This window comes from Leptonychotes weddellii, chromosome 4 (assembly GCF_054177405.1).
Source record: "Leptonychotes weddellii isolate Sample4059 chromosome 4, ASM5417740v2, whole genome shotgun sequence".
Taxonomy (NCBI): domain Eukaryota; kingdom Metazoa; phylum Chordata; class Mammalia; order Carnivora; family Phocidae; genus Leptonychotes; species Leptonychotes weddellii.
Window position 1 is genome coordinate 90,193,502 of NC_138372.1, and position 26,540 is coordinate 90,220,041.

The 26,540-nt window shown below is 49.6% G+C and overlaps 1 protein-coding gene across 1 annotated transcript in view; it reads left to right on the top strand.

Moving 5' to 3' along the window:
• Nucleotides 1-6,348: 6,348 nt before the first annotated feature.
• Nucleotides 6,349-26,540, top strand: part of PTGFRN (prostaglandin F2 receptor inhibitor) — an 81,575-nt gene continuing 61,383 nt past the window's right edge. The window contains exon 1 of the mRNA XM_081815759.1: nt 6,349-6,579. Coding sequence (XP_081671885.1) covers nt 6,531-6,579 — 49 coding nt within the window. The 5' untranslated portion in view covers nt 6,349-6,530. The remainder of the gene's footprint in view (nt 6,580-26,540) is intronic.

Genomic DNA, 26,540 nt, shown 5'->3' on the forward strand with positions numbered 1-26,540 from the left:
TCCCAGGCCCCTGGGATCATGACCTGAGCTGAAGGCAGCCGCTTAACCATCTGAGCCACCCAGGCGCCGTTCAGTTGGGCTTTTAAAAATACTGAGGAGCAGTAAGTTTGCAATCATCATCTGGCTGGTTGCTGTTCTGGGTGGCTGGTTAAGCACAGACACACTTACCCTACCCATCAATCAGCCCACTTGGGGCAGGTCTGACATGCTCTCATGAAGATGTTGGGGCCACGCCAGGACAGCCCACCGTGGTTCAGAAGTGGACTTCCAGTGTTTTCATGGGCAAGGTGCCCAAGAGTCTACTCAGAAAGTAACTTTGTGTTCTTCCTAACTCGGAGGCAAATGGCTGATTAAGACCTCCACAAGCTTTATGTCACAAAGCATGGGTACAATTTCAGGCCAGAAAAAAGTATTAAAGCAGGTGCTACAAAGCTGCTTCTGCTATGGGAGGACAAAAGTCATTCGGTAAAGTACCATGAAGTGGCTGGCTGGCAAAATGCCACTTGCCAGGCACCTTCCACGATAGAAAAAATTGCAAAATGTACCCCTCTGCTAAGTGACTTGCCGAGGGGGATTATGAGCTACGGAGTGGATAAAAATGGGAGATGTCTCCCAAAAATGGCGGCTGGGTTTTAGAATAACTCATCTGAGTACTCTCAGGTAGAGAGTAGGTAGGTAGGTAGCAGGGGTAGTAATCCTAGTTTTTCACAATAAAGCTGTGGCATCTGCATGAATTTGCTATGTTCTCTAAGCTGCAGGACAGACAGCCAGCCCAGCCCCAAGGTCCAGAAAAGGGAGGGGCGGAATGGACAAAGATTTCACTTTGGAAGAGGGACTAGGAAAGAGTTGGCTGGCCTTAGATAAATCACATGATCTTGAGGTTGGAAAGGATTGCCCCTAGATCGGCTTCTCTGTACCCCCCCTATCCAATGCAGTAATCCCTGTGGCTGCCCTTACAGGTAGGCATTTAGTGTCTGGCCGAATGTTTTTAGAGAGCAGGGGATTCCAACAAATCATGTGGCTCCCCTCATCCTTGAGCTCACTCTGGTTATGACAAATGAGGCCAATTCTGTCTCTTGGCAGTTTTTACCCAGTGACTCAACATAGCGCCCCGAAGCAAGTCTATTCCTCCTTTGAAATGCAGAACTCCAAAATAATCAGAAGATAACTACTTAGAGCTCCCCTTTGTCATCCAGAAGAACCTATTTCCATATAAGGTAACCCCTCTCCGGTCAAGGGTTGCTAGATTCAGCAAATAAAAATACAGGATGCCTAGTTGACTTTGAATTTCGGATAAACGAGGAATACTTTTAAGTATGAGGGTGCTCTGCGCACTATTTGGGACATACTTATCCTCAAAAGTATTCCTCATTTATCCGAAATTCAATTTAACTGGCCCTCGTGTGTTTTAGCTAGCAGCCCCACTCTGAATGCATTTTAGGTTGCAAATATTTTAAATATGTAGTGTTTGTGTCCCAGTTGAACCCCGAAGCAGAGCTCAAGTGGGGTGAGAAAGGCTGGTGGGGGGGAAATGGTAAGGGGAAGGAAAGAGGACCTCCCCCCTTCTTCACTTCCCCGCCTCGCGCACTTGTGAATGCTGTGGTGCCTTCCTAGGAGGGCACGAAGACCCCTCCCTCCCTGGCCCACCAGCTGCCAGGCACAAGGTCAGGTCTGGTGGGGCAGCCCTGGCCTTGGGGAAGAGTCTCCTCTGACATCCTGAAGCTCCTTCTAGCGACTTCTAACCTCTGGCACGAGGCGGCTCTTCTTCCTCATCACTGACTCTGTTGTGTCTGTTCACTGTGGGAGGTGTTTTCAGCCCAGACGAGGGGGTAGCTGCGGAATGCTACACACAGTGGCTGAGCCTCCCTTACCTACTTACCCCCATTCAATTCCCTTTGCTTTGGCCTCAGTCTTCTTCCCTTCCTTTGTAGCACTGTAGCTCTTCCCATACATCCGACTAGATTATAAGCCTCTCTAGGGCAAGGGCCAGATACATGCTCTACTTCCTAGGAATGCCTCACTTTTCTGGAGGGCTTTTATTGCAAAAGGCCACCCTCCGTCCATTCTTTGCTTTTCCCCTCATGCTCTTGCGACCCCGTGGGGGGGTGGGGGAGTCAACGCTGTGGGGGCGGGGACTCAGGAGACACTTTTGACCTGGCAGAAGTGCAATCAGGGGCAGGTCTGGTCATCTAAGAACACTTTCTCCAGTATCTCCCGTGCCAGCCTGAGGCTGGAAGTCACAGAGCACAGGCCTCGGCAGGACCATGCTTAACCCATTCCAAACAGATGAGGCCCTTACTGTTTTCCAAGCTTGACGGTTGGGCATTTCATAACTTCCCCCGTGGGCTTCCCTGCGGTGGCAAATGACTGTCACTCATCAGGAAAGGAAGGCCTCCTCTCCCCACTCTTCCCTTGTAACTCCTTTGATTCTATTTATTTATTTATTTATTTATTTGAGAGCAAGCAAGAGAGATAGCAGGAGTGGGGGCGGGGGGTGGGGGAGCAGAGGGAGAGGAAGAGAATCTCAAGCAGACTCCACGCTGAGCACAGAGTGTGACGACCTGGGGCTCCATCTCCTGAGACCATGCCCTGAGCCGAAATCAAGAGGCGGTCGCTTCACTGAGCCACCCAGGTGTCCCCCTCTTTTAACTCTTAATTCCATCCTCTAATTCTATGATTAAATCTTACATTTCTTTTTCATTAGTAATCCCCTTAACTTCTGTAGGGGAAAGACACCTGGAAAAAAAAAACAAAAAACAAAGACGTATTTTAATGAAAATGATTAATGGAATGAAAGGTTGAACACACTCCTACCCCTGCCACTCTGCTGAAGTAGGGTTAGGGTCATCTGAAGACTGTGTGTGTGTGTGTGTGTGTGTGTGTGTGTGTGTTCATGGGCTGGTGGGATGGCAGAACTAACATACCAGGTCTGGGTGAATCTTAGAACAATCAGCAAATTCATTCACTGGGACCTTTTAATATTTCCATTCTCAACTTTAGATAATAGGGTGACTTTCCTGATCTCAGCAGGAAAATCTGTCAGGAGTGAGAGTGTGAGGACCTTCACCGGGTTTTCAGGGGCAATGCCTGTAGGCAGATATGTGTAATCAAGAGACAAGGATTGGCTGTTGTGACCAGAGCCTCCCATGGTCACTGTGATCTGGCAAAGGAAATCCAGGGTACGGCTCAGCTCCTTGGGGATGGGTGTGGGTCAGAGTTGCTGGAGGAATGAACCCTTTTGCCCCAGGCAATCCCGCAGACTAACCAAACTGAGAACAATTGGCTGGGGCGAAGGCCTTACCCGCAAAGGAGGTTACTCACTCTGGCAAATAAATATCTTTCATAATAAAAGCATCATTGGATTCCAGAGTCGTGAATTAACAAAGTGTGCTGGTCTGCTGCGGGTGTTGTGTTTCTTTAGGATTTTACCCTTTGATAGTCAGGGCTATGCAAAGGGTGGTGGTTATGAGCAACTGTCTGGAGTTGAGTTATTAACTTACACTCATTTTCTGCTACAAAACGGCTGTCTTGGGCTGACTCTTGCAACACAGCTGACTGCCCACTACCAACAGGCTATCCACTTCAGTCCTCATTCTGCCTGCCCTGCCTGGACAGTCGTATTTATTATTTCCATTTCAACCACTAACCACTGTTATTTCCATGATTGAAAATGCATCATTAATTTAATAACACCTAGGGGTGGAGAGGGGAGGGGAGAAGAATCCCTATCATATTAAATATACAACATCAACAGTAAGCACATCCCTACACCTCACAGCTTCCCGATCGTTCCAAACTCATTTCACAGTCATCTCCTCTGAGCAGCTTTTTTGGGCAACCTTTCCCAGGACTGACCACTCCCTGTGTCACACCTACACCTTGTATAGGCTGTCACACCTACCAAGTCGTGAAGCACAGACTGCAAGCACCGTTAAGGGCAGGAACTATCTTATCCATCTCTGTGTTCCCAGGGTCTAGCCCAGTGCCTGGCATGAATTCAGTCTATAAATATTTACTGAAGACCTATCATGTGCCAGGCACACCTCCAGACTTGCACTTACTTGTTAAACAAAAGAGTTTCGGGCATTGACTCATTCCTTTTTTAGCCAAAAAAAAGGGAGTGGTATGTATGTTGTGCTGTTTTAGTAGGCTCAAGCTGCCATGGTGAATGCCATAGACCAGGTAGCTTAAACAAGAAACATTTATTTATCATAGTTCTGGAGGCTGGAAGTCCAAGATTTAGTTCCTGGTGAGGGCCTTTCTCCTGGTTTGCAGATACTGTCTAGCTGTATCCTTACACGGTGGAGAGATCATCTATTTTGTGTCTCTTCTTATAAAGGCACTAATCCCATTCACAAGGGCTCCATCCCATCCTCAGGACCTAATTACCCTCAAAGGCCCCACCTCCAAATACCATTAGGGGTTAGGGTTTTAATATATGAATGGGGGGGGGGGGGGAGGATACAAACATTTAGTCCAAGCATGTGCTAACCTGAATGTCACCAAGTGCCAAAATGTGTGGTCCAGACATTAAGTGCTGTGGGTGGTTAAGAAAGGAAAAGATTCAAGTTTCCAGAGGGGCCAGGCCTTACTCTTCTTCTCTGTAGTTCCAGCATCTCCCAGGGCCTAACATTAGGCCTTGCACTTGAGGTCGATTGAATTAAATTCCAAAACTTCTCAGAGAAATTCTAGAGGGTTCCATGAGATGGGAAGAAGAAAGGGATTTCAGGGTGGGTGAACAGTATGAAGAAAGGCTCAGTGGCAAAAATGAAATAAAAATTTTTTCTTTATTGTGTTAAAACAGAATTTACCATTTTAACCATTTTTAAGTGTATGGTTCAGTGGCATTAAGACATTCCCATTGTGTGCCACCGGGAAAGAATTTTTGAGTCCCTTTCACAGGGGTCCATACCTGGCTAATCACACACTTGTAATTGGAAATAAGAAACACTTGTTAGTGGAAGTAATGCTGCATCAGAGTTAAAGCAGGGCTCCTCTCCCCAATCTGGGCAGTTTGTCCATTCACAACTGTGACGTGTGTTGCACGTATTAATGAAAGGCTGTGGTCCTGGGGGGCATTGGGCATCAGGGTTGCTCCCTATAGGAGCACCCTATAGGAAACCTATAGGATTCACTTTGTGAATCACCCTTGTGAAGTTTTAAACAATGAACACTATTTTTTTTTTTTTTCAATACTGGGCCTTTTGTGTTCAAATTAGAAGCACAAAACCCTATTGTGGGGAAAAAAGAGTCTTTTTTTTTTTTTTTTAAAGATTTTATTTATTTTTATTTGAGAGAGAGAGAATGAGAGAGAGGGAGTACATGAGAGGAGGGAGGGTCAGAGGGAGAAGCAGACTCCCCACTGAGCAGGGAGCCCGATGCGGGACTCCATCCAGCGACTCCAGGATCATGACCTGAGCCGAAGGCAGTCGCTTAACCGACTGAGCCACCCAGGCGCCCGAAAAAAGAGTCTTTATTGGTAACCGGTTGTGTCCACTTAAAGCAACACATATTTAGTCTTAAGAGTACATTCCATATGAAGAACTGTAGCTATTAATACACTTGGTTGGTTTGTTTGTTCCGCATGGGTTTACTTGTGGGAAGTGTTCTAATCAATGCCATAGGCACCCTGGAGAGGGGAGGCCCACCTCCCGTCCACAGGGCTGCGTGCGAGCAGAGCCTGTGAGATCTAGGTTCTGCTCTTGGCACTTCGCTGTGAATCCTTGGGTAGGTCACCTGAACATTTATGGCCTTGTACCACGAAGAGGTTGGAACCCCCCATGACCTTTAAAGTCCTTTCATCTCTGGGCAAGTCCTACCTGAGTCATTTTTAGCAACAGCCCAGCGGCTGGTGGGTGGGGTGCTGAGCCTGGGACGAGTGGGTGAACGGCGGGGAGGGAGCTGAGGGAATAGCAGACACGCGTGGGTGACTTCAGAGGGACGGGAACGCGGGGTGTCCCGGAATGGAGCTCAGGCGATGGGGTTTCCAGACGAGTCCTTCCCGGGCCAACTTTTAAAGGTCGGAGGAAAGTTTGTCGTGGGGCGGGGGCCCGAGGGGAGAGCGGGGTGGGCTCCGACGCCTCCTCCCCTTTAAGCGGGTGGCGGGGCGCTGCCTCCGTTACCTGGAGCGGGGAGGGGCTTGGGAAAGTTTGTGTTTGTTGCTGGCAGAGCGCCGGATGGGAGGCGCGGGCGGGCGCTGCGGCTCTTCCCTTTTGCTTTCGGGAAGCGGTCGGGGCTGCGCGCTCCTCGGCTCGGCGGGGCGGCTCCGGCGCCCGGCTGCCGGTGCCCGGCCGGCGGGAGGCGGGAGGCGGGAGGCGGGAGGCGGGCGGGGGCAGGCGGGCGGGCGGCGCGGAGTGAGGGGCGCACGTACGGCCCAGCGCTGGGATTTCTCGGCTCGCGAGGAGAGCGGAGCAGGCGCGCGGCCCAGGCGGGGGAGTGCGGACTCTGGAGCAGCCGGAGCTGGAGGAGGAGGAGGAGGAGAGGCGGCGGGGACGCAGGAGGCGGGGGAGAGTCGCTCCCGCCCGGCGAGCATGGGGCGCCTGGCGCCGAGGCCGCTGCTGCTGGCGCTCCTGTGGCTGGGTGAGTGCGCGCGGGGCTTGGCGGGGCGCGGGGGCCGGGGGAGAGGCTCGGCGGGGGCGCAGCTGCGGCACGCGGCCTGGGGCGCGGGGGTGCCGGGCGGCTCCCGGGAGAGGCGGCGGGGTCCGCGGGCGGCGCGGGCCGGCGGGGAACGGCGCGGGGCCGCCGGGAGCCGGGCGCGAATCCGGCCGGGCCGCTCCGCCAGGCCGCGCCTCGCCCCACCTGTGCCGGGGGGAAGGGGGGAGTGGCCCGTGGCCGGCCTCCCCCAGCCCTCCCTACCTGTTGGCCGCCCGGGAGCCCGGCTCACCTTGAACTCCGGGCCTGGAAGGTGCCCGCGGTCCCCGGCCGCGTCCGCAGCAGGGGGGCGGAAATAGGCGCCTTTGATGTGCCCCGCCGTAGCCGAGACCGGCCGACCAGGGACGGGTCGGCCCTGGCACATGCCAGCCCACGCTGAGCTGCCTTTCCAGGGAAGGGAGACAATCCGCCAACTTCCTTCTACGAAGGTCACGGGGTGGCCCAGAGCGCTAGGAAAAATCGGTGTGCGCGTCCTTCGTCATGTTGGCGGTGGCTCGATATTCTGCCTCAGTCTTTTCCTTTAGCTCTTCTTGAAGCTGCCTAGCTGCACATTTGCACACAAAGACCTGGGAGCCTTGGCTTCTGCAACTTTTCCTACCTGTTACTTTTCTTCCCTTTACGGTCCCCTGTCTTCCACCCTCCCCAAACCTGGGTGCCTCTTGATAATTTGACCCAGCGCCGTCCCCCCAACCCAAGGAATCTTTGGTGTTTTTTTTTTTTTTTCCTCCTCTCCATTTTCCTTTTACCCCATACACACAGACACCATTTTCGTGTAGATACACATGATTATGGTAATATGGTTATTTAACATAACTATGCAGTTATCAGCCATAGAAATACATATGTTTGTTAAGTGCCCACGGAGGTGCTGGACGGCTGACCCCAGGGCTTTGATATTCTTTAATATTCTTGGATCCCTTTGGTCTGTGTCAGCCAGAACAGAAGGAGTCCTGTGACCTGACCCAGGGTTCCCTTCCAAGCCCCTAGAGAAGGCAGATCTGAATCTTTTGCAGAATGCATGGTGTGTGGCGTTTGTCCCAGCCAGGCCCCAGCTGCACACAGGGCAAATGACTACTCTGCACTTACAGTCAGAGGGTCCCAGTGGAAGCCTCCCACAGCCATTCCCATCCTGCTGACACCAGGGCCCACATTGTCCCCACCCCCATGACTCCTGCTGCAGGTGGGCCAGCCTTTCTAGCTGCTACTGTGTTTTCTTTCTTCTTCTTTGAAGGGTTTTCTGGAATTCACTCCCCAAGCGAGCTCATCCAGCCATATTGCTTTAGCTGCAACCATGTGCAGAACGCTTCCAGATCCTTCACTTAGTTTTGTAGCATGTATTGTATGGTCTCGGGTCCTAGAGCTTTCCCTTTCATACCGGGACCCCTGAAGTTCTCCATTTGTTGTGATAGTCCATACCCATTAATTGGCTAATGTGTCTGGGTCGAACCAGGCCATGCCCCATGGTCGCACAGATTGTGCACTGCACAACCCTAAGAGCTGCTCTTCACTTTGTAGCCAAGGTGAATGACCCTCTAGAGCTGTGCAGTTGACAACCCATGTACCAGCTTAGATGGTGGGCTCACGTAGAAGTCTGAAAAGAATGCCCTTGAGTAACTATGATGAGGGAGAAAAAGGGAGAGGGGGCAAAGAGAGATGGGCAAAAGCAAAAATAGAAGTGGGGAAAGCACAACTTGGAGAAGTCTTGGTTGTAAGTGCACCACTGTGTCCTGCGCTGCAGGGCATTGCATGTTAAGTAGACGTGAATATCTGAGGTGTCACCAGCCACTGCCTTTCCCCCTAACATCTCCTGAACTTGGTGTTGCAGATGACAGCCCTGCCCTCCGGTGTGCCCTCCAGCGTCTCACCAGTGTGGCTTCTTTCTGACCTCTGGGAAGCCCTCCATGTTGTACTGGCTCCTGAAACTTAATATGTCGATAAACAAGCTCATCTTCCCTCTTGTATTGCATCCTGAGCAAAATCTTGCCGTCACTGCCCTCTGTGACCTCCATGTTCACACAGTCCCTCAACTCTGTGGCTTTTCCCCTAGCACAGACTCAGGCTTCTTCCCATTCTTCCTGTTTCTACAGCTACTGTCCTAGCCCAGGTTCTGATAATTCCCCACACAGATAACTTTGAACATCTTCCTGGTTGACCTTTTCCTCCAGCCTCCCTTCTTAGTTCATTATTTTCCAGAAGGATCAGTTTTGGGAGTCCCACCTTTGCTCATTGGTTCTTTATGGTTTTTCTTCCAAGGATAGCCTGCCCTTGTGTTGCTTCCCTCTGAATCAAACACTTCATTCTAAGGAAACTGTTTGCTATCCTTTACAGAGAATTGTGTGAACCTTCTGGCCTTTCCCTTTTCCATGGCCTGGGAACGTCCCTCCTGCTTCTCTTCTCTCACCTATGTATTCCCTTTTCCCCTAAAACTCGCTTCCTCCATGAAATTTTCCTAAGTCTCCCTCTCAATGATCGTATCAGAACCTACTCAGCTTCCCGGAGCAGGGCCCTGTGTCTGACCTGTCTTGTCCATCCATTCACGACGGCATTTCTTGAATACCCATCAGAGTCCACAGAACAGCACAGACAAATGCCTCCCTGGGTGGTCGGTGCGGGTGGATGGACAGATGATAAATAAAACAGCGAACTGCAAGACCAAATGAAACACCTGACAGAGACACCAAGTGCTGGTAGGCAGCAGGGAAGAGGATGATTAATTTTGACTTGGGGTTGGGGTTGGTTTTGCTGAAAAGGTGGCATCCTCGAGGATGATTAGAATTTTGAAAGAAGGGGTGAAAGAGCATTCCAGGAAAAGCACACTTGTGGAAGGGCATCGAGTGTGGATAAAGTGAAAGTGTTCGGCTCATTCAGGAAGGGCATGTCAGTTCCATGGAGCTGGAGGTGGGAGGGGGAGGTTCTAATGGGAGAGCAAGCTGGAAGGGTGGGCTTGGGGAGCTCCTGAGGGCTTTTCATGCTGGGCTGAGACGTGTGGGCTGTGAGGGATGGGTTCGTTGGTTTTGGGGGTACTGCCGGGCAGCCCGTACTTTTCCTCTAATGTCACTTATTTATTTCACTGTAGATAGTTGTCTGTTTCTGGTCCGAATCCTCACCCTGATTATATCCCCAGGGGCAAGGATCATGTTCATCCTGTTCACTATAGTATTCCTATTACCAGTAGGGCACCTGGCAGCACATAGTAGGTATTTGGTAAATGTTGGTCAACTGAATAGATACATGCATATATCCCTTTATCTGTGGGTAATGGGTAGCCATTAAAAGCTCTCAGGGTGAAATTAATACAACACAGCAATGTGCTTGAGGAGGTCAGTCCTCACTAGTATACAGCATGAATTAGAGAGTGAGGGGAAGACCCGTCGTGGGGAGGGATTAAGATATTCTCTTCATTTGTGTCTTAAAAAAAAAACAACTTTCAAATCCATTGAAATGGTTTTTAAATGACAAAAGCATTACCTCTGTATTTTCAAATTCAAATGAGATAGAAGAGTTTTATATTAATTAGGTAGACCAAACTGCTTTAAAAAAGAAAGAGACTTGAAGCACCATGGTTCAAACAATAGCCGTGTCTTTCATAACAGTGCCAAGGGGTGCTTCAGATGACAGGGGTGAGTGGTATCCCTGCTCCTTGCAGCCCTTCTTGCGCCTAGGCTGATGGCAGCTCCCCCGTCTTCAGCCCATCTAAGATCACTTTGGTTGTCCTCATCTCCTTTCCAGCCCCATAAGGGGGAAAGAGCATGGAGGAGAACGCATGGAGATTTCCTAGGCCAGGCTTTGAAGGGGCTCACATCATTTCTGCACACTTTCCATTCAAGAGAACTTAGCCTCCTCACACTAGCTGCAAGGGAAGCCGAGAAATGCAAAGTAGCCTGGCAGCCACCGAGCACCTCCCGCTGTGGGAGAAAACAGTGGATTTGGGGGGAGAGCTAGCGGTCTCTGTGTCAGTTACGAAGGATGTAAGGTAAAAAGCTTAGCCCAGGCGGAGCCACTCCTGTAATGTGCGCGCGCCCGTAATAGCGAATGTTTCTTTTCTCTTAGTTTCTGTAGAGGGCTCTGTACAGAAAGGAGCAATAATAGCGGCCGTTCAGAGAGTACATATCGAGCATCAGGTTTTATGTGCATTCTCTTATGTAATCCTCACAACCCTTTGAGAAAGGTGCTGTTCTTTTCTCCACATTGCACACGAGGGAAGCGACGCCCAGAAAAGTTAAATCACGTGTCCGGAGTTCTACAGCTGTTCCGAGCCAGAGCCAGGATGTGATCATGGGACTCCACTGTGCCTGTACTCAGGAACGAGTTGACCGATGCTCGCCATAACCTCATGCTGTGTGTTGCCTGAGACTAGTTTCGGCAGAAAAGGGTGGTCGTGCCTTGACAGCCAGAGCGCAGTTGCAAACAAGAGGGTCTGGGGTGAGTGCAGTCCGGGTGCGGTTCCTGGAGCGGCTGTACCACGAACCCCCTCTCAGGTGTGGCGACCTCTAACCCCTAGCAGATCCCCACACCTGCTCGGAGGGTTGGGACCCAAAGGCAGAAGGAGGGGGGAGACTGGCAGGAGGAACCCTAGTGAATCTACCCAGCTTAACCGTCTTTGAAGTGCTGTGGCCTTCAGAGATTCCTTGGCACTCATTTTAGCCTTGTTAACAGAATTCCTGTATCTGCCAAGCTGATTAATGCCTGCCCTGGCTATAATTATTCTTATTAGCCTGCTGAATAGGAACCCTAGTTGTCAGTGATCGTTCCTTACAAGGCAGTCTGGCTGGTCGGCATGTATATGGCTATTTTGCTTTAGTCACGGAGCTGCAGAGCTGATTTTTACCCCTGTAGATTGGATGTACATTTTCATATTGGCGCTGTGTCTGGCAGTTAAATAAGGTGTGTGCTTGTCTGTCAGTGTGTGTCTGCGTCTCACTTTATCAAACAAAGTTGGGGGGAAGCTGTCAGGGCAGCTCATAGCTATTCAGTTTAATTGCATCGGAGTCTTAAAGGCAGGGTAGCAAGGCCATTCGACTCTCTGCTTTGGGGAAATAACTTGAACTGGCAAAAATTCTTCATAATTTATCTTCTGGAAAAGGCGAAGTGCTGCAGTTGGCACAGTCAGTGGTTTTTAGATCTTGGAATATTTTTCCCCCACGCCAACTGTATAGTCTTTGCAAAGCAACAGAATTAGAGCCGGGAGTTAGCACCGTCGCGGACCAGCATTGGGATTTCCAGGAGGCTAGAGATGGCACAGTGCGCACGTTGGTGCCCTTCGAAGGCTGATTTCTCCACAGTACTCCCTGAGTGTTTGCGTGAGATTGTGGAGTCGCTAAGCAGCATGGTTCAAGTTTAAGTATGATGTTCTGGGACCGTAATTGCATCCTGCTGTGCACCTTTATAAGCAGCTGGAACGTGAGCATTTACATCATGAAGGATGTTTCCAGGGAATCGAGAAACATTGGCTGGTGTTGCCCTGTCTAGGGTGGATTTTGCTTAGCACCGTGAAGAACAGAATTATGATTAAGGGCTCAGGGCACACTTCAGAATGGGCGCTACCTTTGAATCCTAATGAACTAAAAGCGGTGTGCAGGCGGTTGGGTTACTTCTCAGAAGGGACGCCAGGCCAAGAGCATCCTGACAATGGCTCGTCTTTTGTCCTTACCTAGAGCTGGACGGGGGCAGAACTTCGCAGCTTGTGGGCCATGGGAAGGGGCCCCAGGTGGGTGGGAGGTGTGTCATGACGCTGAGGCCCTCAGCCCCCAGGTCAGAGCTGCCTCTAAAACCAGAAACCCTGTTTACTGAAGAGAGTCATACAGATATTATCACTTCCCGTGTGTCCTCTGATTTGACGGGGATTGCTGGTTACCTCTTTTACCCTGTCAGCCACAGCCCGTTAGCCCCGGCCTGGCCTTGGGATGAGCTGTTTGAAGATGGAAATTGAGCAGCCCAGTGACCTGCCAAGGAGGTCATGTATTCATTCAGTGACTACCGAGAGAGCGCACACTACTCCAGCCCCGACATTGTTCTCAGTGCTGATTCCTCAGTGACCCGAGCTGACTCAGGGCTGCCGTCCTGGAGGGGGGTGCGGGGGGGCACGCAGGATGCGGCACCACCTGGATGATTGAGGTGAGGGTCAAGGGCACGTTCTCGGGAATGACGGCAGTGAGGGGGCAGGACCGGGAAAGGAGAGTTCTAGAAGGAGTGGGCAGGGACGGAGGAAGATCCAGGAGAGCCCTCTGTCAGAAGCAAGCAGAGAGGGTTTGAGGGGACTTGTTAAAGGGATTGGGCAGCTGTTGCTGAAAATGTGGGAAGATCAAGATGAAGAGAAGCCCTGGACTGGGAGATTGTGAGTCTGACTCAACAGTGAAGGAGGAGGCAGAAGCACCAATGTGGAGGAGTGAGTGGAGTGGGGCTCGTCATCAGACGCCACAGCCCACCTTTTCAAGTGGTCCCCGGTGGGAGACCACCGTGAGGGGAGTAGCTTGGAGCACGGCAGGACCAGCGACTTGAGCAGCACTCAGGGCTCCAGCGTGCCTCCTGGGAGGATGACTGCTGGGTCTGCCCTCTGGGGAAGGTGGGGCAGTGCGGGGTGGGGGGCTCCCAGGGCGCCCCTGGCCTTGGAGGTCAGAGCGCTAGGCCCTCCCTCCCAGAGAGGAGGGAAGGGCGAATGTGCAGGGAGCGCTGTGGTGTGGGACACATGGTCTCCGCCGTGCTCTCAACCTTTTTAGCCCAAAGAGTGGCCACAAAGCCCCAGGCATGCCAGTTAGAGGTTATCTGTGTGTTCCCTTTCATTCCCTGCACAAATGGAAAGTTTTCCCCCTGTTCCTCTGGATGTCTTCTTCCATGTTGATTGGTGGAATTAACCTACTTTCTGAGAGCTGCTTTTAGGCCTTCAGCTGTTAGGTGGCATCTCCAGCATGGGGACTCTGTGGCCCTTTTATAACTCATCTTTGTCTCATCCTCATCAGCTAAGAAGATTTTGTATTACGAATAAACCATTCCATGTGCTTTTCTAAACGATTTCTGCTCGTGGAAATCCCTTATGTAGAGCAGAAGTAGGCGTCAGGCTTTGGAATCTGCCCTCCAGCAGCCCTCCGGCCTTGGGTAGGTTTCTTGCCCTCTCTGAACCTCAGTTTCTACATACGTAAAATGGGACAGATATCTCTCTTGCAGGTTTGTCAGGAAGATTAAAAAGAATAGATCTAGAACAATGCAGATGTTAAACATTATGTGACCCCTCGAACTTCACCACTCAAAGTGGGGTCTGGGGACCAGCAGCATTAGCAGCACCAGGGAGAATCCCAGGGCCCAGTCCAATCTGCTGAATCAGAGTCTGCATTTTAACCAGGTCCCCAGGGGATTCAAATGCCCGCTAAAGTCTGAGAAGCCCTAGTCTGGAAGAGAGCTTGTCATCTCGGTTATCTGGTGGCCTTGGCTTCCTTGGTGGACTCTGAGGCAAAGGCCATGGTCAGAGTCTGAGCTAGAGGAGAGCGGGCCGGGGTGGGCTCCATGGGAATGTGGCAGGCCTCCAGTTAGCCGTGAAGGGTGAGGTTAGCATGGGTCTGTCCTGGAGGCAGTTGGCCTGGTTTCTTGACTGTTCCACCAAGTTTGGCAGCCTGGGAGGGATGTGGTGTGATCTCCCTGTGGGATGAGGGATGCAGGAATCTGTAGCGAGCTGGTGACAGCATCACAGAGAAGGTTGGCCAGGTAGTCCAGGTAGGACAGGCAGGTAAGTGAGGTTGGAAGGCCTGTGATGACAGGAGGTTTGAGAGACTAGAGCGCATGATGAGGGTAAAAAAGCACATCCCAAGGCTCACAGGAGTGTGTGGGTTGGGAAGGTAGGAGGTGAGGATCCAAAGAGGTAACTTCTGAGTCCATGGTCTTGGAAGTGGAAATCTGGGTGGGCAGTAGGCTGGGCGAGCAGTAGCCAAAATAGACACTTAGCCAGAGTTTGTACCTCTCTGAGCATTTTGGCCAGTTTACCTCTAATGCATGACTGGGTTGGGCCTGAATGGATGAAGAGACAGCGGTGTGAGGATGCATTATGTCCAGGTGTTGTAGGGAAAAGTCAGTAACCTGTGACTAAGATGAACTGGGGGCTGGGGAGAAACCAATATGGGGATTATTTCCTCCCTAAGAAATTCCTTCCTACCTTTTACATGGCACTTATTTTGTGCTAGGCACTGCACTTAGCATGTATGAACTCATTTAGGAGGCTTCATAACCCATGAGGTAGGTGGTTATTACTCCCATTTGACAGGTGAGAACACTGAGTCGCAGAGACATGAAGTGACTTGCTCAAGGTTACAGTAACTGACAGAGCTGCAGGGATTCAGATTCACAGGGCTTGGCTCCAGAATCTGGGCTTATTACCACAGAAGGCTGTTCTGCATCTCTGTGTCAGTATAGATACTCAGAGGCAAACATGTGTCTGAAAACATAGGAGAGGAATTGATACAATTAGCCAAAATGTGACAGCATTTGTTTCCCTGGCTTTTGAAACAGGAGGCATGGCTTCTGGCCCTTGACCTTCCACTCACTAGCTTTGTGACCTTGGACAAGTTGCTGACTAGCTCTTAGTCTCAGTCAGGTGGGGCCTGGGCTAGTTGATCCCGAAGGCCCCCTTCCATCTCCAGAGCTCACTGAGTCCACGCTGACCCCTGCTGGTGGCCATATGGGCTGCTTGGTCCAGCCCTGGAGTCCCTGGCTCCTGGCCCATCCTTCTTCCCCAGCACTCCCCCTGTCTGCAGCCTGCCCCTCTCACCTCTCACCTGCCTGGCACCTCTCCACAGAGGGTCAGCTGGTGCCTCAGAGGGCGCTAGGAAGAGTTTGTTGTTTTGGCCCCATATTGGCAACCACTTCCTCCTTCCAGACTACTTCCCATGCTGGGAAACAGAGCATTTTTCCCTGTGGTTCTCCAGGTTATGGAGGTGTCCCCACCCCCAGGCTAACTGTACCTTCAGGCGGACTTCTGGGAGAAGTTGCAGAAACAGTAAAACAGATAGGTATTTCTAGATGGCAGACTTTCTCTTATTACTAATTTTTTTTTTTTTTTTGCAGTTTTGTTTGAGGAAATCAGCCCTAAGTAAGTTGGGGTCGAAATAATCGAGTTTCAGCCCTCAGAAATGTGACTTGTGTGTTCTTCCCCCATTTAGCCTTCAGGTCTAGGGGAGAGCCTGGCAGATGGTCCAAATACTCTCCACACCACAGTGAGAAGAGACAAAGACATCTTTAAATGTGTCCAAATATTGACACTAGTTTGGATTTTCCACTTTCCTAAAGGATAGGAGAGTCGAAACTCAGACGTTTCCAATCAATAGCCTTAATTGGCTAAGAAATGTGTTCCTAGTGTTTGGGGACTTTCTTCCTTTTCATTCTCTTCGTCTGAAGGGGGGAGGTAAAAATGACGTGGGATGCAACACCAGCGAAAAGGGTGTAACCTGGAGACCCTCCATGTTGTTGATAAGGAGCCGTGTTTATGGCCTTGGTCTTCACTGCAGCCTGGCTACTTTGGGACGTAACCCTTATTGCTGACCCAGTGGTGTTCTCTCACTCATCTTGGATGCAGAGATTTTTCAGGCTAACCAGGAGCCTTCTAGGAGGGAGTTCTTACAAATGTTTGAAGTGGCTTGCTGGCTTGTGCTATTCTGGAGGTGAAGGGGTGGGGAGTGCTTTATGAATGCACTGTCTCTGAGGATGTCCTAAGAGCAGAATATTAGCCGATTTGGTGTCTGTCCAGTGTGCCATGCTTTGCTTAGGTTGCAGTGAGGATTAAAAAAAAAAAAAGACAAAACAAAACCACTTTTGGCACAGCTATTCATTTTTCCATTTTCCGAAGGCTGGCACGTCCAAATGTTTTCTTATTTATTAGAAGACATTATAGTCCATCATCTTTGATTGAGAAATCCATCCAGTACGTTTCAAGTTCAGACCATAGTGCCTAGCCCGGAGCCTGGCACATGGTGGGCGCTTCCGTTGGGCAAAGTGAACACGGTGGTGAATAAATAATTCGTGCTCAACTACGACCCTACTTTACAATATAAGACATTTCTGCTCTTTCTTGTGATCTTAATCTTTAGAACTTCGGCAGCATTTAGGGACTATTTACGATGTTTCTGACACTGGGAGATTGCAAAGGAATTAGGAAACGGGGGCCAGCATGGAAACTGAACCAGTTATAACAGAAAGGATCGTTGATGCTTTTTAAACATCGAAGTGGCTGAATCATTAGATAGCTGTGCATATGGAGCTGTCAGAATCATAGGGATAAAAGTGAGGCCGGGAGCTGTTATTATGGAAAGGCTCCATGGAGCAGGTGGGACTAGAAAGCAGTTTGAGCCAGGAGCAGGCAGAGCATTTCAGGTAGGAAAATGACCAGTGCGGTTTCTCGGAGGTGGGAGCAGATCAGTGTGTGCAGGTTGGCACTCCATTTGGGAATTAGCTGACTTAAACTGGAACAGTAAGGGAGACCTCAGGGGATGTGGATATTAAACTCTGTGGAGGAGAGGTTGGCGGGGAGGCAGAATGTGCACAAAGTCACCCTGAAAGGTGTTGGCCACACTGTCAGTGCCCACAGAGCAGCTAAGAGCTCACGTGCATAAGGCTTGTGAGGTCCGCTGGGGCGTGCAGGAAGCTAGCCTGCTAAATTAAGGTGATAAGTCAAGCCATAATCCTATTTGGGGTTGTTTCTTACGAGGAAAATGGCTCACAAAACAATTATCGATACTCCCCTTAGATATCTGATCAGAGCATTTCTTCAAGGTGCTAACACCTGATAAGAGACACAGATAATAAGTTTTAGAGGAAAGATGGGGAATTTTAGATGCTTTTCAGGGGAAACAAGGTTTATGCAATCATGTGGCCTGTTCATCAGAGTCCCACTTTAATAACAATTTATCCCACAAGTAAGCTGCGTTCAAGGCATCAGTACGAGTCCCAGAAAGCTTAGTGTTGTACCTGGCTTGTAAGTAACGGGAGGAGATACCTCTTGGCACATCTCTGGAGTCTCACAGAGGTAGCAAGGAGGTGTGAGCTGCCCAGTAGCCTCAGAAGCCAAAGCTGGGTGTGAGTTTGGCCCTAAGAAAACAGCAATGCCAAGGCAAGCTCTGTGTTCTGTCCAGCGTGTTCGTTGAGGGCATCTGGGCCTCCAAACGAAGAAGTGTGAAAACGGAACACGTAATTGAGTGGTGAGGACTCCTCTTGAAGTTTTCCCAAGTAACCCCCGCTCCATGCCCTTCTAGACGCCCATCTAATCTCTGTATGCAGCGCCCCTCTTTTGTTTATATGTCGTCTTGGAATTAATTCCATTTGTTTGAGTCTTTGGAGCCCACGTCAAGCCTCGCTGCCCCCAGAGGACGACGCATTCTGATCCAGGACGAGGCTGCCCATGGCACATTCCTTTGTCGTGGGCTCTCATTGAGCCACGTCCCTTTGGAGCACAGCCGTCCGTCGATAGTGATCTGTTTATTAGGAGGGGTGTTTGTGTCATCCCAGCTGTAAGCACCACGAAAACAGGGCAGTGTCTGTTTTTGTTTATCCCAGTATCTAGGAATTCAAGTCTGTGAGTGATTAGGTTAATTTATGTGAGTAGAAAACAGCTGTAGGTCTATATACAGCTACGTGTCACATCTGCGCTATGACGTACGACACCTGTGTGAGATGCATGTATAAAATCTGTGTTGTGGCACCGTAAGTTGTAAAGGAGGCAGAGGTTATCCATGTGTCCTTGCTCACTTTTTTTGTTGTTGTTGCTCTCACATGATTTCTGAGAGAATGGCTTGTGACTCCATTTCTAGGACAGAGGTTTGTGGAGTGGGGTAGGCGAACATGGAGTCCACCCACGAAAACAAAGGGATGGGACCGTCTCTATTCTTCCTCGTGAGAGTTTCCCCAGTTTCTTCCTTGGCCGCTGGTGCGGAAGACAAACGACTCACGGGTCCTCATTATTGTCCCCGCACTCCCCCCACCCCTTCCTCCCTTGGTGGGGTTGACACAACCTCTCCCATCCCAAACCAGAAGGGACAGCGGTGCTTCCGGCAGCACATGCCTCGTCTCTCTGTCTGCCTACTTTGCAGCTCCTCCTTATTATCTACCCTAGGCCACGCATTATTCTAGAGCTCTGGGCACATAGGGACCTAGACACAGTCCCTCGACTCCTGTAGCTGCTAGTCTGGTTGTGGAGGCGTGACACATGCACAGGAGGAGAGGTGGCATTGAAGTGTCCAAGATGGGTCGAGACAGCAAAATGTCCAAAGTTTGGAGGAAAGGGAGAGTACTGGGGGCTAGTTTAGACGGAGATGCTCTTGCAGAAAAGGTCAGACAACTGACATAATCCTCCATACCTGTTTGTATTACTTACTACCTATGTCTGCTCTGTACCTGTCAACACATCTTTTAGGCTTCCGTGCCATGTGTCCGGAATGAGAACCTTCTAGAAGGTTCCAAAACACCCAGATACGTTGACTTCTCTAGCCCCAACGAAGAATGATGATAAAACCGATGTGTCAAACTTCAGGATTTGGAATATTGTGATTGTGTCACATCCCGAGGTGCTGAGGTCCCCACCCCGGGGTCTCTTGACCGATGCTGTGTGTTAATGGTGGCTCTAGCCATGGGCGCTTCTCTTTCTGTGATGAGCTTATTAGCAAAGAACTTTTTTGAAAATGATTGATCAGGGGTCGTTTCTGATATAAATGAGATTAAGTAATGCCCGTTAACCCACCTAGACGATGATCCAAAGGTCAGTTTTGGTTCTAAAATTCCAGTTTGCAGAAGCTCCTTGAGATCGCAGTGATCACATCGTTCTATCCCCAGGCATGTTGCTGGGCTGGGAATGTGATGATGAGCAGGGAATGATCTGCCCCTTCGAGGGGCTCACAGTCCCATGCGGGAGGCAGATAAGCAAACAGGCTCAGGCTGTTAGCAGTGGGCGGGCCGAGTTGACCCCCAGCAGACACATTCAGAGCTCAGGCCGGGGAAAGGCAGGGGGAGATCAGGAAAGGCTTCCACAAGGTGGACTCACGTGAGCTCACTAAGTCTTGTCGATCAGTGGGGTTTTGTCTGACAGAGAAGGGGTGGGTTATTTGTTTCAGGCAGAAGGAAGAGCATGGGTAAAAATAGACCTATTTATAAGAGTATGCTGGTTTTGCATGAAGAAAACTTTTTGTGGTTGAAGGGGAAGGTTGTGTTAGAGGTTCTTCAGAGGGAAAGAGTTGGGACTGGAGAGAAAGTCATAAGATTGGGAAGCTCTTTGAATGTCACCTGGAGGAGTTTAAGCCTGGTGTTGTAGGTGAATTTGTTTTGTTTTGTTTTTCCGTTCTGTCTTCCCTAGAATGCCCTAAGCCTCTCATGTGCTTTATTTACTTATATTTTAAGATTCCCATTGTTGGAGAACTCATCTTCTGGCCTTTCAGCATAACTGCCACACTGTTCCTGTTCCTTTCACCTCAACTCTGACACTTGGCTAGGCGTTAGCTTGGCAGCTTACCTGGTGGTGTGGTTCACCACACACTAGGTGTGCAGTAAAGGACTGCTGAGTGGAGGACTGAAATATCAGATTGATGGAGCCAAAGTCTTCTCCCTGAAGGGCATGTGAACCCAGAGTCTTCTGGTCAAGCCGGATTTCCACACTGTATTCCTCACTGGGCTTCAGTGGGGAAGCTGGGCAGAGACCTCCACACCACCCATGGCATCTGACAACGTGCCTGGAGATGTGAAGAGTGGACTTAAGGCCTTGTTGGGGAAGAAGGATGAACAAGGCAAAGGAAGAACAGGAAAAAGGTACAGGAAACAGTGAAATAGGGAGAAAGGACAAAGCTGCCCACGGTAGGGGGTGGGGGAGAATTTCAGCTGCTACCTCAGGTGCCTTTCGTGCCCACATGCAAGTCTAAACCCAGTATGAATCCCCCATTCTCTTTAAACTGGAGACTGAAAGGAGGACCAGGTGTTCACACAGAACTTGGCAGACTACGTTGGCTAGTTCAAACATGGGGAGAATTGAAAATGGCTGAGTAGTGCAGGATGCTGGGCAGTGCTTGGTCCGCTAGCAGCTGTTAATTTTATAGAATGCTCTAGAGTAATCCTTGTGGATAGATCTTGCCTCAGCCTTTTCCGTCTCTGGTCCTCAGACCAAGAATTGCTTAAGTCACTCCATGCGTATCGAGATATTTTGGTTACTCCTCAGCGCAGATTGCCGCAAAGTGGTTTTCGCCTCTGTCCTTTGGTCACCTGACTTCTCTGAACCTCAGTATCCTTATTTAATCCTCTCAAGGTTGAATATTCAATCATGTGAACAGGATTTGCAAACCGTAAAGCAGTGCTATAAATGTAAGGTGGTTTCTGTCAATTACTGAGTCCTTGAGCAAAGCTGTCTGCTCAGTACTTGGCTTACTGTATCAGTTTGGGTTCCATCAGCGAGGCAGAGCCACCATAAATATTATGGAACGAGGCATGTGTTAGAGGACTTAATCTGTACACAATTATGGGAGGGGCCGGGGAAGTGACAGCTTGGAAAGGCGAGCTGGAGGATCAGAGGAAAACCACTAGTCAGCCCTCCTGAAGCACTGGTGGACAGGTTGGGGCTTGCAGAGCAGCCTGGGAGCCACGCAGAGGGGCGTGGGAAAGGGGGGATGGCATAGGAGTCTGTGTAAAGCTACCACCTCTTTAGAGCTACCACCTCCGACTTTGCAGCCAAGCATCTGGTGGTCTCGGGGTCATGTGGGTCAGTAAGGATAGTACTTGGGAAGAAACCTGGAGCAGAAAGAACGAGGACAAACTAGTGCCCACCAGCACCTGTGCATCCGTCTCTCGCCCCCGTTAACCATGGTGACCACCAGAGCATAATGGCTGCAGCTTCCCTTGCTTCCACCTCCCAAATCTCAAGTGCACTTCTATTTTGTCTAACTCTTAACCCGGAACTGCACAGGGAGGAGGATTCTGGGAAATGTAGTTCCAACTTGGCCAAGCTGACATAGTACCCAACCTCATAATTTCATAATAGAGAATTAAAGATTTGGCAAGGCTCTGGCCTCCCAGGATCTCTCGAAGGCCACAGAACTGGACGCGATGTCATGGTTATATGATACAGCATTTTACCAGGAAGAAGTTCAGTTAGTTAATGATCCAGTCTTTTAAAACGTGACTTGCAGTTGTGTTTCTCAGTTGCTGGTGGCCCTGCATCTCTCCTATCTTCCTTGCCATCCTGTGTATAGTGCCGAAGGTGACGGTTATCTCGGCACCAAAAGCTAAGTAAAGGTGGATTGGTCCTGAAGAGCCTGTCCGTTCTGGTGGAATCCATCTCCTTTCTATTACAGAGTTCTTGTTTGACCCGGGGAATATAGATACTTACTCCTCCTTGCCCTGTAGGAAGGCTCCAAGATTTCCAGGTATGAATGGCTACAGACTAGAGCCAGAAGTTATCATGTAGAGGTTAGGTGAGAACCAGGTTTAGATCTCTGGACCACCCTTCTCCACCCCACGGTCTTTTAGGCACACTGCCCCTTCCTCGTGCGTCCGCAGCCAGCCTGGGCCAGCAAGGACCCAGGGAGTGCTTGCTATGGTAATTAGCTCCTGGGAAAAGAACCCAATTTGTGAGATATAACGGCCATACCTGGACCTTGTCATCACTCAGAAGTCTTTCACCTTTTTGATTGTCATCTCTGATATTTCCCTTTGTGACCACAACCTCTTCCCTTTACTCCTTTCACATTTCCCCGTATCTGTGGAACCTGCTCTTCATCCTCCCTGTGATCCCTTGATCTTGAACGTTCCTTTGTCCAGCCCACCAGGCCACTCTCACGGTCCTGGGCTCTACTCCCGGTGGTGTGCATTTCAGCAGTGGGCTGAAGGACCCTCTCCCGTGCTCCTTTGTCAGTCCTCACGCTGTGGTTGAATGATCCCCACTTACCATTGTCTCTGAGCCTGAACTGTGTCATCTTGCTGGGAAAATCTCAAACCCTGAGATCTGAGTTTCCCAAAAGTCAGGGTGTCTTTACCGCATGTCAGCCCTCTCTTGTATTCGTTCTGTGATGGTTTCCGATTACATTCCTTCTAATGCTCGTTCTGAACCTTGTCTGTGAAAAGGGTCGCAACCCCTCTCTGCTACTTTACTGAGACATTGGAGACGAACCTAATGTGCCTCAAGCTTTTGCCTCAAAACTTTTCTATAATTTTACCCATCCTTTTCTCCTAAATTCTAACAAAAGTAAGGGCTCTATTTTTGGCTCCTTTTTCCTCTTTATGTACATACTCTCTCCCTGTGTGAACCCACGTGATCTGTGGCTTTAAACACCATCTATGTACTGATGACTCTTTAATGAAGGTCTCTGCTTGGGCCTCCCCCAGCTCCAGACACACACAGCTGACCTTGGAACAACATGGGTTTGAGCTACATATGCGGATTCACCTTCATGTGGATTTTTTACAGTACTATGAACGTATATTCTCTTTCTTACGATTTCCTTAATATTTTCTTTCCTCTGCCTTACTTTATTGTAAGAATATAATCATCCATAGAACATACAAACTATGTGTTAATTGACTATGTTATTAGTAAGGTTTTCAGTCAAGATTAGGCTATTAGTAGCTAAGTTTTTGGAGAGTCAAAAATTATATGTGCATTTTTGGCTGTGTGTGTTGGGGGGGGTCAGCGCCCCTAATCCCCATGTAGTTTAAGGATCCACTGTACTATCTGTATCCTGACTCCGACCACTCCTGAGAATCACCACCACTACAACCTGAGGCCAGGCGTCTTGTACTTGGTCTACTATAACTTCCCCCATACTGGTGTCCTTGCTTCCAAATTGGCTCCACCATAATCCATCTTTGACGCAGCAGCCAGGGCAAACTTTCTACAAAAAAGCAGGGTCGGTCATTCCCTAGCTTATGTGCTTCCCATTTCAGCCAGAGTCCAAGGCCTCTGCCCCTCATTCATTATAATCCAGTCACGCTGATCTTTTTCTTCCTATCCCGTGAACACACCAAGCTTGCTCCATCTTAGTGCCTTTATATTAGCCGTTCTGTGTCCCTGGAGCAGTCTTGCCCCAGAGATCCCCCCCCCCCACCTCCTCTTCATTCTGGTCTGAACTCAAGGTCAAGGTGACCTTGTGAGAGGGTCCACCTTTCCTGACCGTGCTGGCTAAAGCAGCCTACTCCCCGCCCCCGTCACTATCACATCAGGTTATTATGATAGTGTTTATCAGCCCTCTGGGTCTGTTCTCACTCCGTCCTTACTAGAAAACCAGCTTCTGATGAGCAGGGACCCTGAGCTGCATGTCTGCAGGGCCTAGAAGGTGCTTAGGGAACCCACGGGCTGACTTTCCGGAGTAAACTTCCCACTTGCGCCCTTCATCTCCTCTTGCTGCTTTGGATCTTTTTCATGGTTGTGCCCTCTCTTTATTGCCTCCTTGATCGGTGCCTTTCCCCTGGCCCTTTCTCTGCGAATCCCACACGGCGTCACTGCGAATGCACTTCCGCAGCGGTTACCAATGACCATTGGTCATCAATTCCATCATCTTTTCTCAGCAGTTCTCTGCCTTGACTTTTCTGCAGGTTTGACATTGCCGTTCATTTTTCTTTCTTTCTTTCTTTCAAACCAGAACATCACAGGAGTCTGCTCTAGATACAGTGCAGGATGCAGGGTGGGTAGGAAGCGGGTCCTGCTTGACGAGCTTGCGGGCTACTGGGGAGCAAGTAGGTGGGTATGTCCAGGAGTGAATGGCAGATGTATTCTCAGCCCTTCCTTTTTGAGATCTTTGCATCCCGTGGCTGCTAGGATATAAGCCTTTTCTCATTTTCTTCCTAACTGCCTGCAATTTTTTTTTCTTTGCTAAGTCTTTTCCTTCTGCTTGTGTCTTAAATACAGGAGCTCACGATGGTCTGTCCCTCCCGCTCTTCTCTGCACCCTGTCCCTTGGTGACCCCAGTGATCCCACATCTTCACCTTTAGGCAGATCTCCTTTTCACCCACCTCCCTCCATGCATGTGACTCCACATTCATTTTGGGCTCGGATACCTTTTGGGGGTCTCCATCCCTGCTGCCTGGTGGACCTATCAACTTGCCTAAATGTCACTGGCTCTTTTTCGCCAGGTGTTAGCTTCCCCTCACTGTCTCTCTCATGCCTCAGGTCTGTCAACTGGGGCTGCATCTAGCGTGGCCCCAGAGCTGCTGTCTTCCCCTTCCTGGCTTTGCCCTAGTTTGGGTTCTTATTATGTGTCCCCTGTCCTCTTGTAGAGGGCTCCCAATGGGCCTCGTGTGTGTCCGTTCCAGTCTGCCCTTGGTATGCTGCCCTCACCCCCCTGCTCCCCACATGCCCCCTCCACCCCACTCCTGGTCTTTGCTCATGCTCCTCCCCTCAGCTCTAGTCACCTTCGTCCTCAGTGTCCCCTGTCCAACGCCCCACCCCCCCAGCCATTTCTCAAAGGCCTCATTCAAGTGTTGACACCGCATGAAGCTTTCTACTGATCCCCATGGCACTTGTTGGTACCTCTCTTTGGTTTCTTCTATGCATCCTTATATTGTGGTTTTCACATGGACCACATGGCCCTTAACGTACTCTGAGTCTCTTAAAAGAAGATCTGGAGGCTGATTTACCTTTCTCTCCCACGTCCTCTAGCACCTGGGCTTCTTGCTTGATAGCTCTTTGTCGAATGAGTAAAACTGTCTTCTATTTGTCTAGTGTACCTCAGTGAGGTCTTAGCTGAACGTTCTTTTTTTTTTTTTTCTTTTTAATGATTAAACGGCCTGCTCTAGTAGAACCTTATTTGCGTTCAGATGGGATTTTGAAGTACGGCCATATGTGACTTCATTACACATTCTCTGCTGGCTGGAGCTTGTTTAATGTGTACATTGCTGCATTTTCCTCACTTAGGGAGAGGTGGCACAGTCTCTTCCTGCCAGACCTCTCAGTGGCAGACGTGAAGAGACAAAGGTTTTTCATTTGTTGCGTCTGATAACTCCAGTTAAGGCTCTCTGAGAGCTTACAGGTTTGACCTTCTCTGCGCTCATCTCTAGCTCCCGCGTGGACTGGGGACTGCGTGTGGATATCCACAGCCCCCCGGTCTCTTTTAATGGCCTTGTAAGGACTCCAAAAGAGGGATTTAGGTGTCCTTTGACAAGGCAAGCTGAAATACCGTAAGCTCTCTGTTGCAGTATTTCAGGTCTACCTGTACCAATGGATTCAGTAACTGCCAATATTTATCTTACAAATGGCTCAGGTTGGAGAGTCCAATTCTTTGCTTCTAGGCAGCTCAGTGAGATGATAAAATTGAAGCAATAATAGAAACAATTGTGAAAAATCCTTCGCAGATAGGCTGTACTCTGTGGGTCTTGATTTAGAATAATGCTGATGATAACCCAAGAAATAAAATCTACATATTTCCCATGGATATCATGAAGGGGTGGAAGAGGGTAGATAAATACAGTTTAGTCTTCATTAGCTTGTCTCTCTTAATGATTCCTCATGGTTGCCAGTAAGCTCTTATTGAAGTAAGCATTGCAGGAATAGCTTACCTTGAAACACTTGCCTGCCTTTCTTTCCTCTCCCCATCCATTCTACATGAGAGAAGAAGGTTGAAGGCATTTACTTATTTTCTTGAGTACTTCAAAGGTAGGGAAATGGTAATCTGGAAGCGATTACCTCTTGCTTCATAGCTGTTCCTACTGCTGACAAGTCACAGCAGGAGGATTCCAGAAGTCCTTCCTCTATGATTTTGGGAGAAAGTTCTTTTCACCTTTTTTGAATATGAATGTGTGAGACGTTAGAGTTAGTATCGCTTAAAACAATAAAGGCGATAGGTCAGAAAAGGTTATGAAGAAACTGGAAATTATCTTTAACAATTCTGTTTCTCTCGTCTATCCGCTTCATACTGAGGATCTTTAATGTTTCCTTTCTTTTTTTTTTTTTT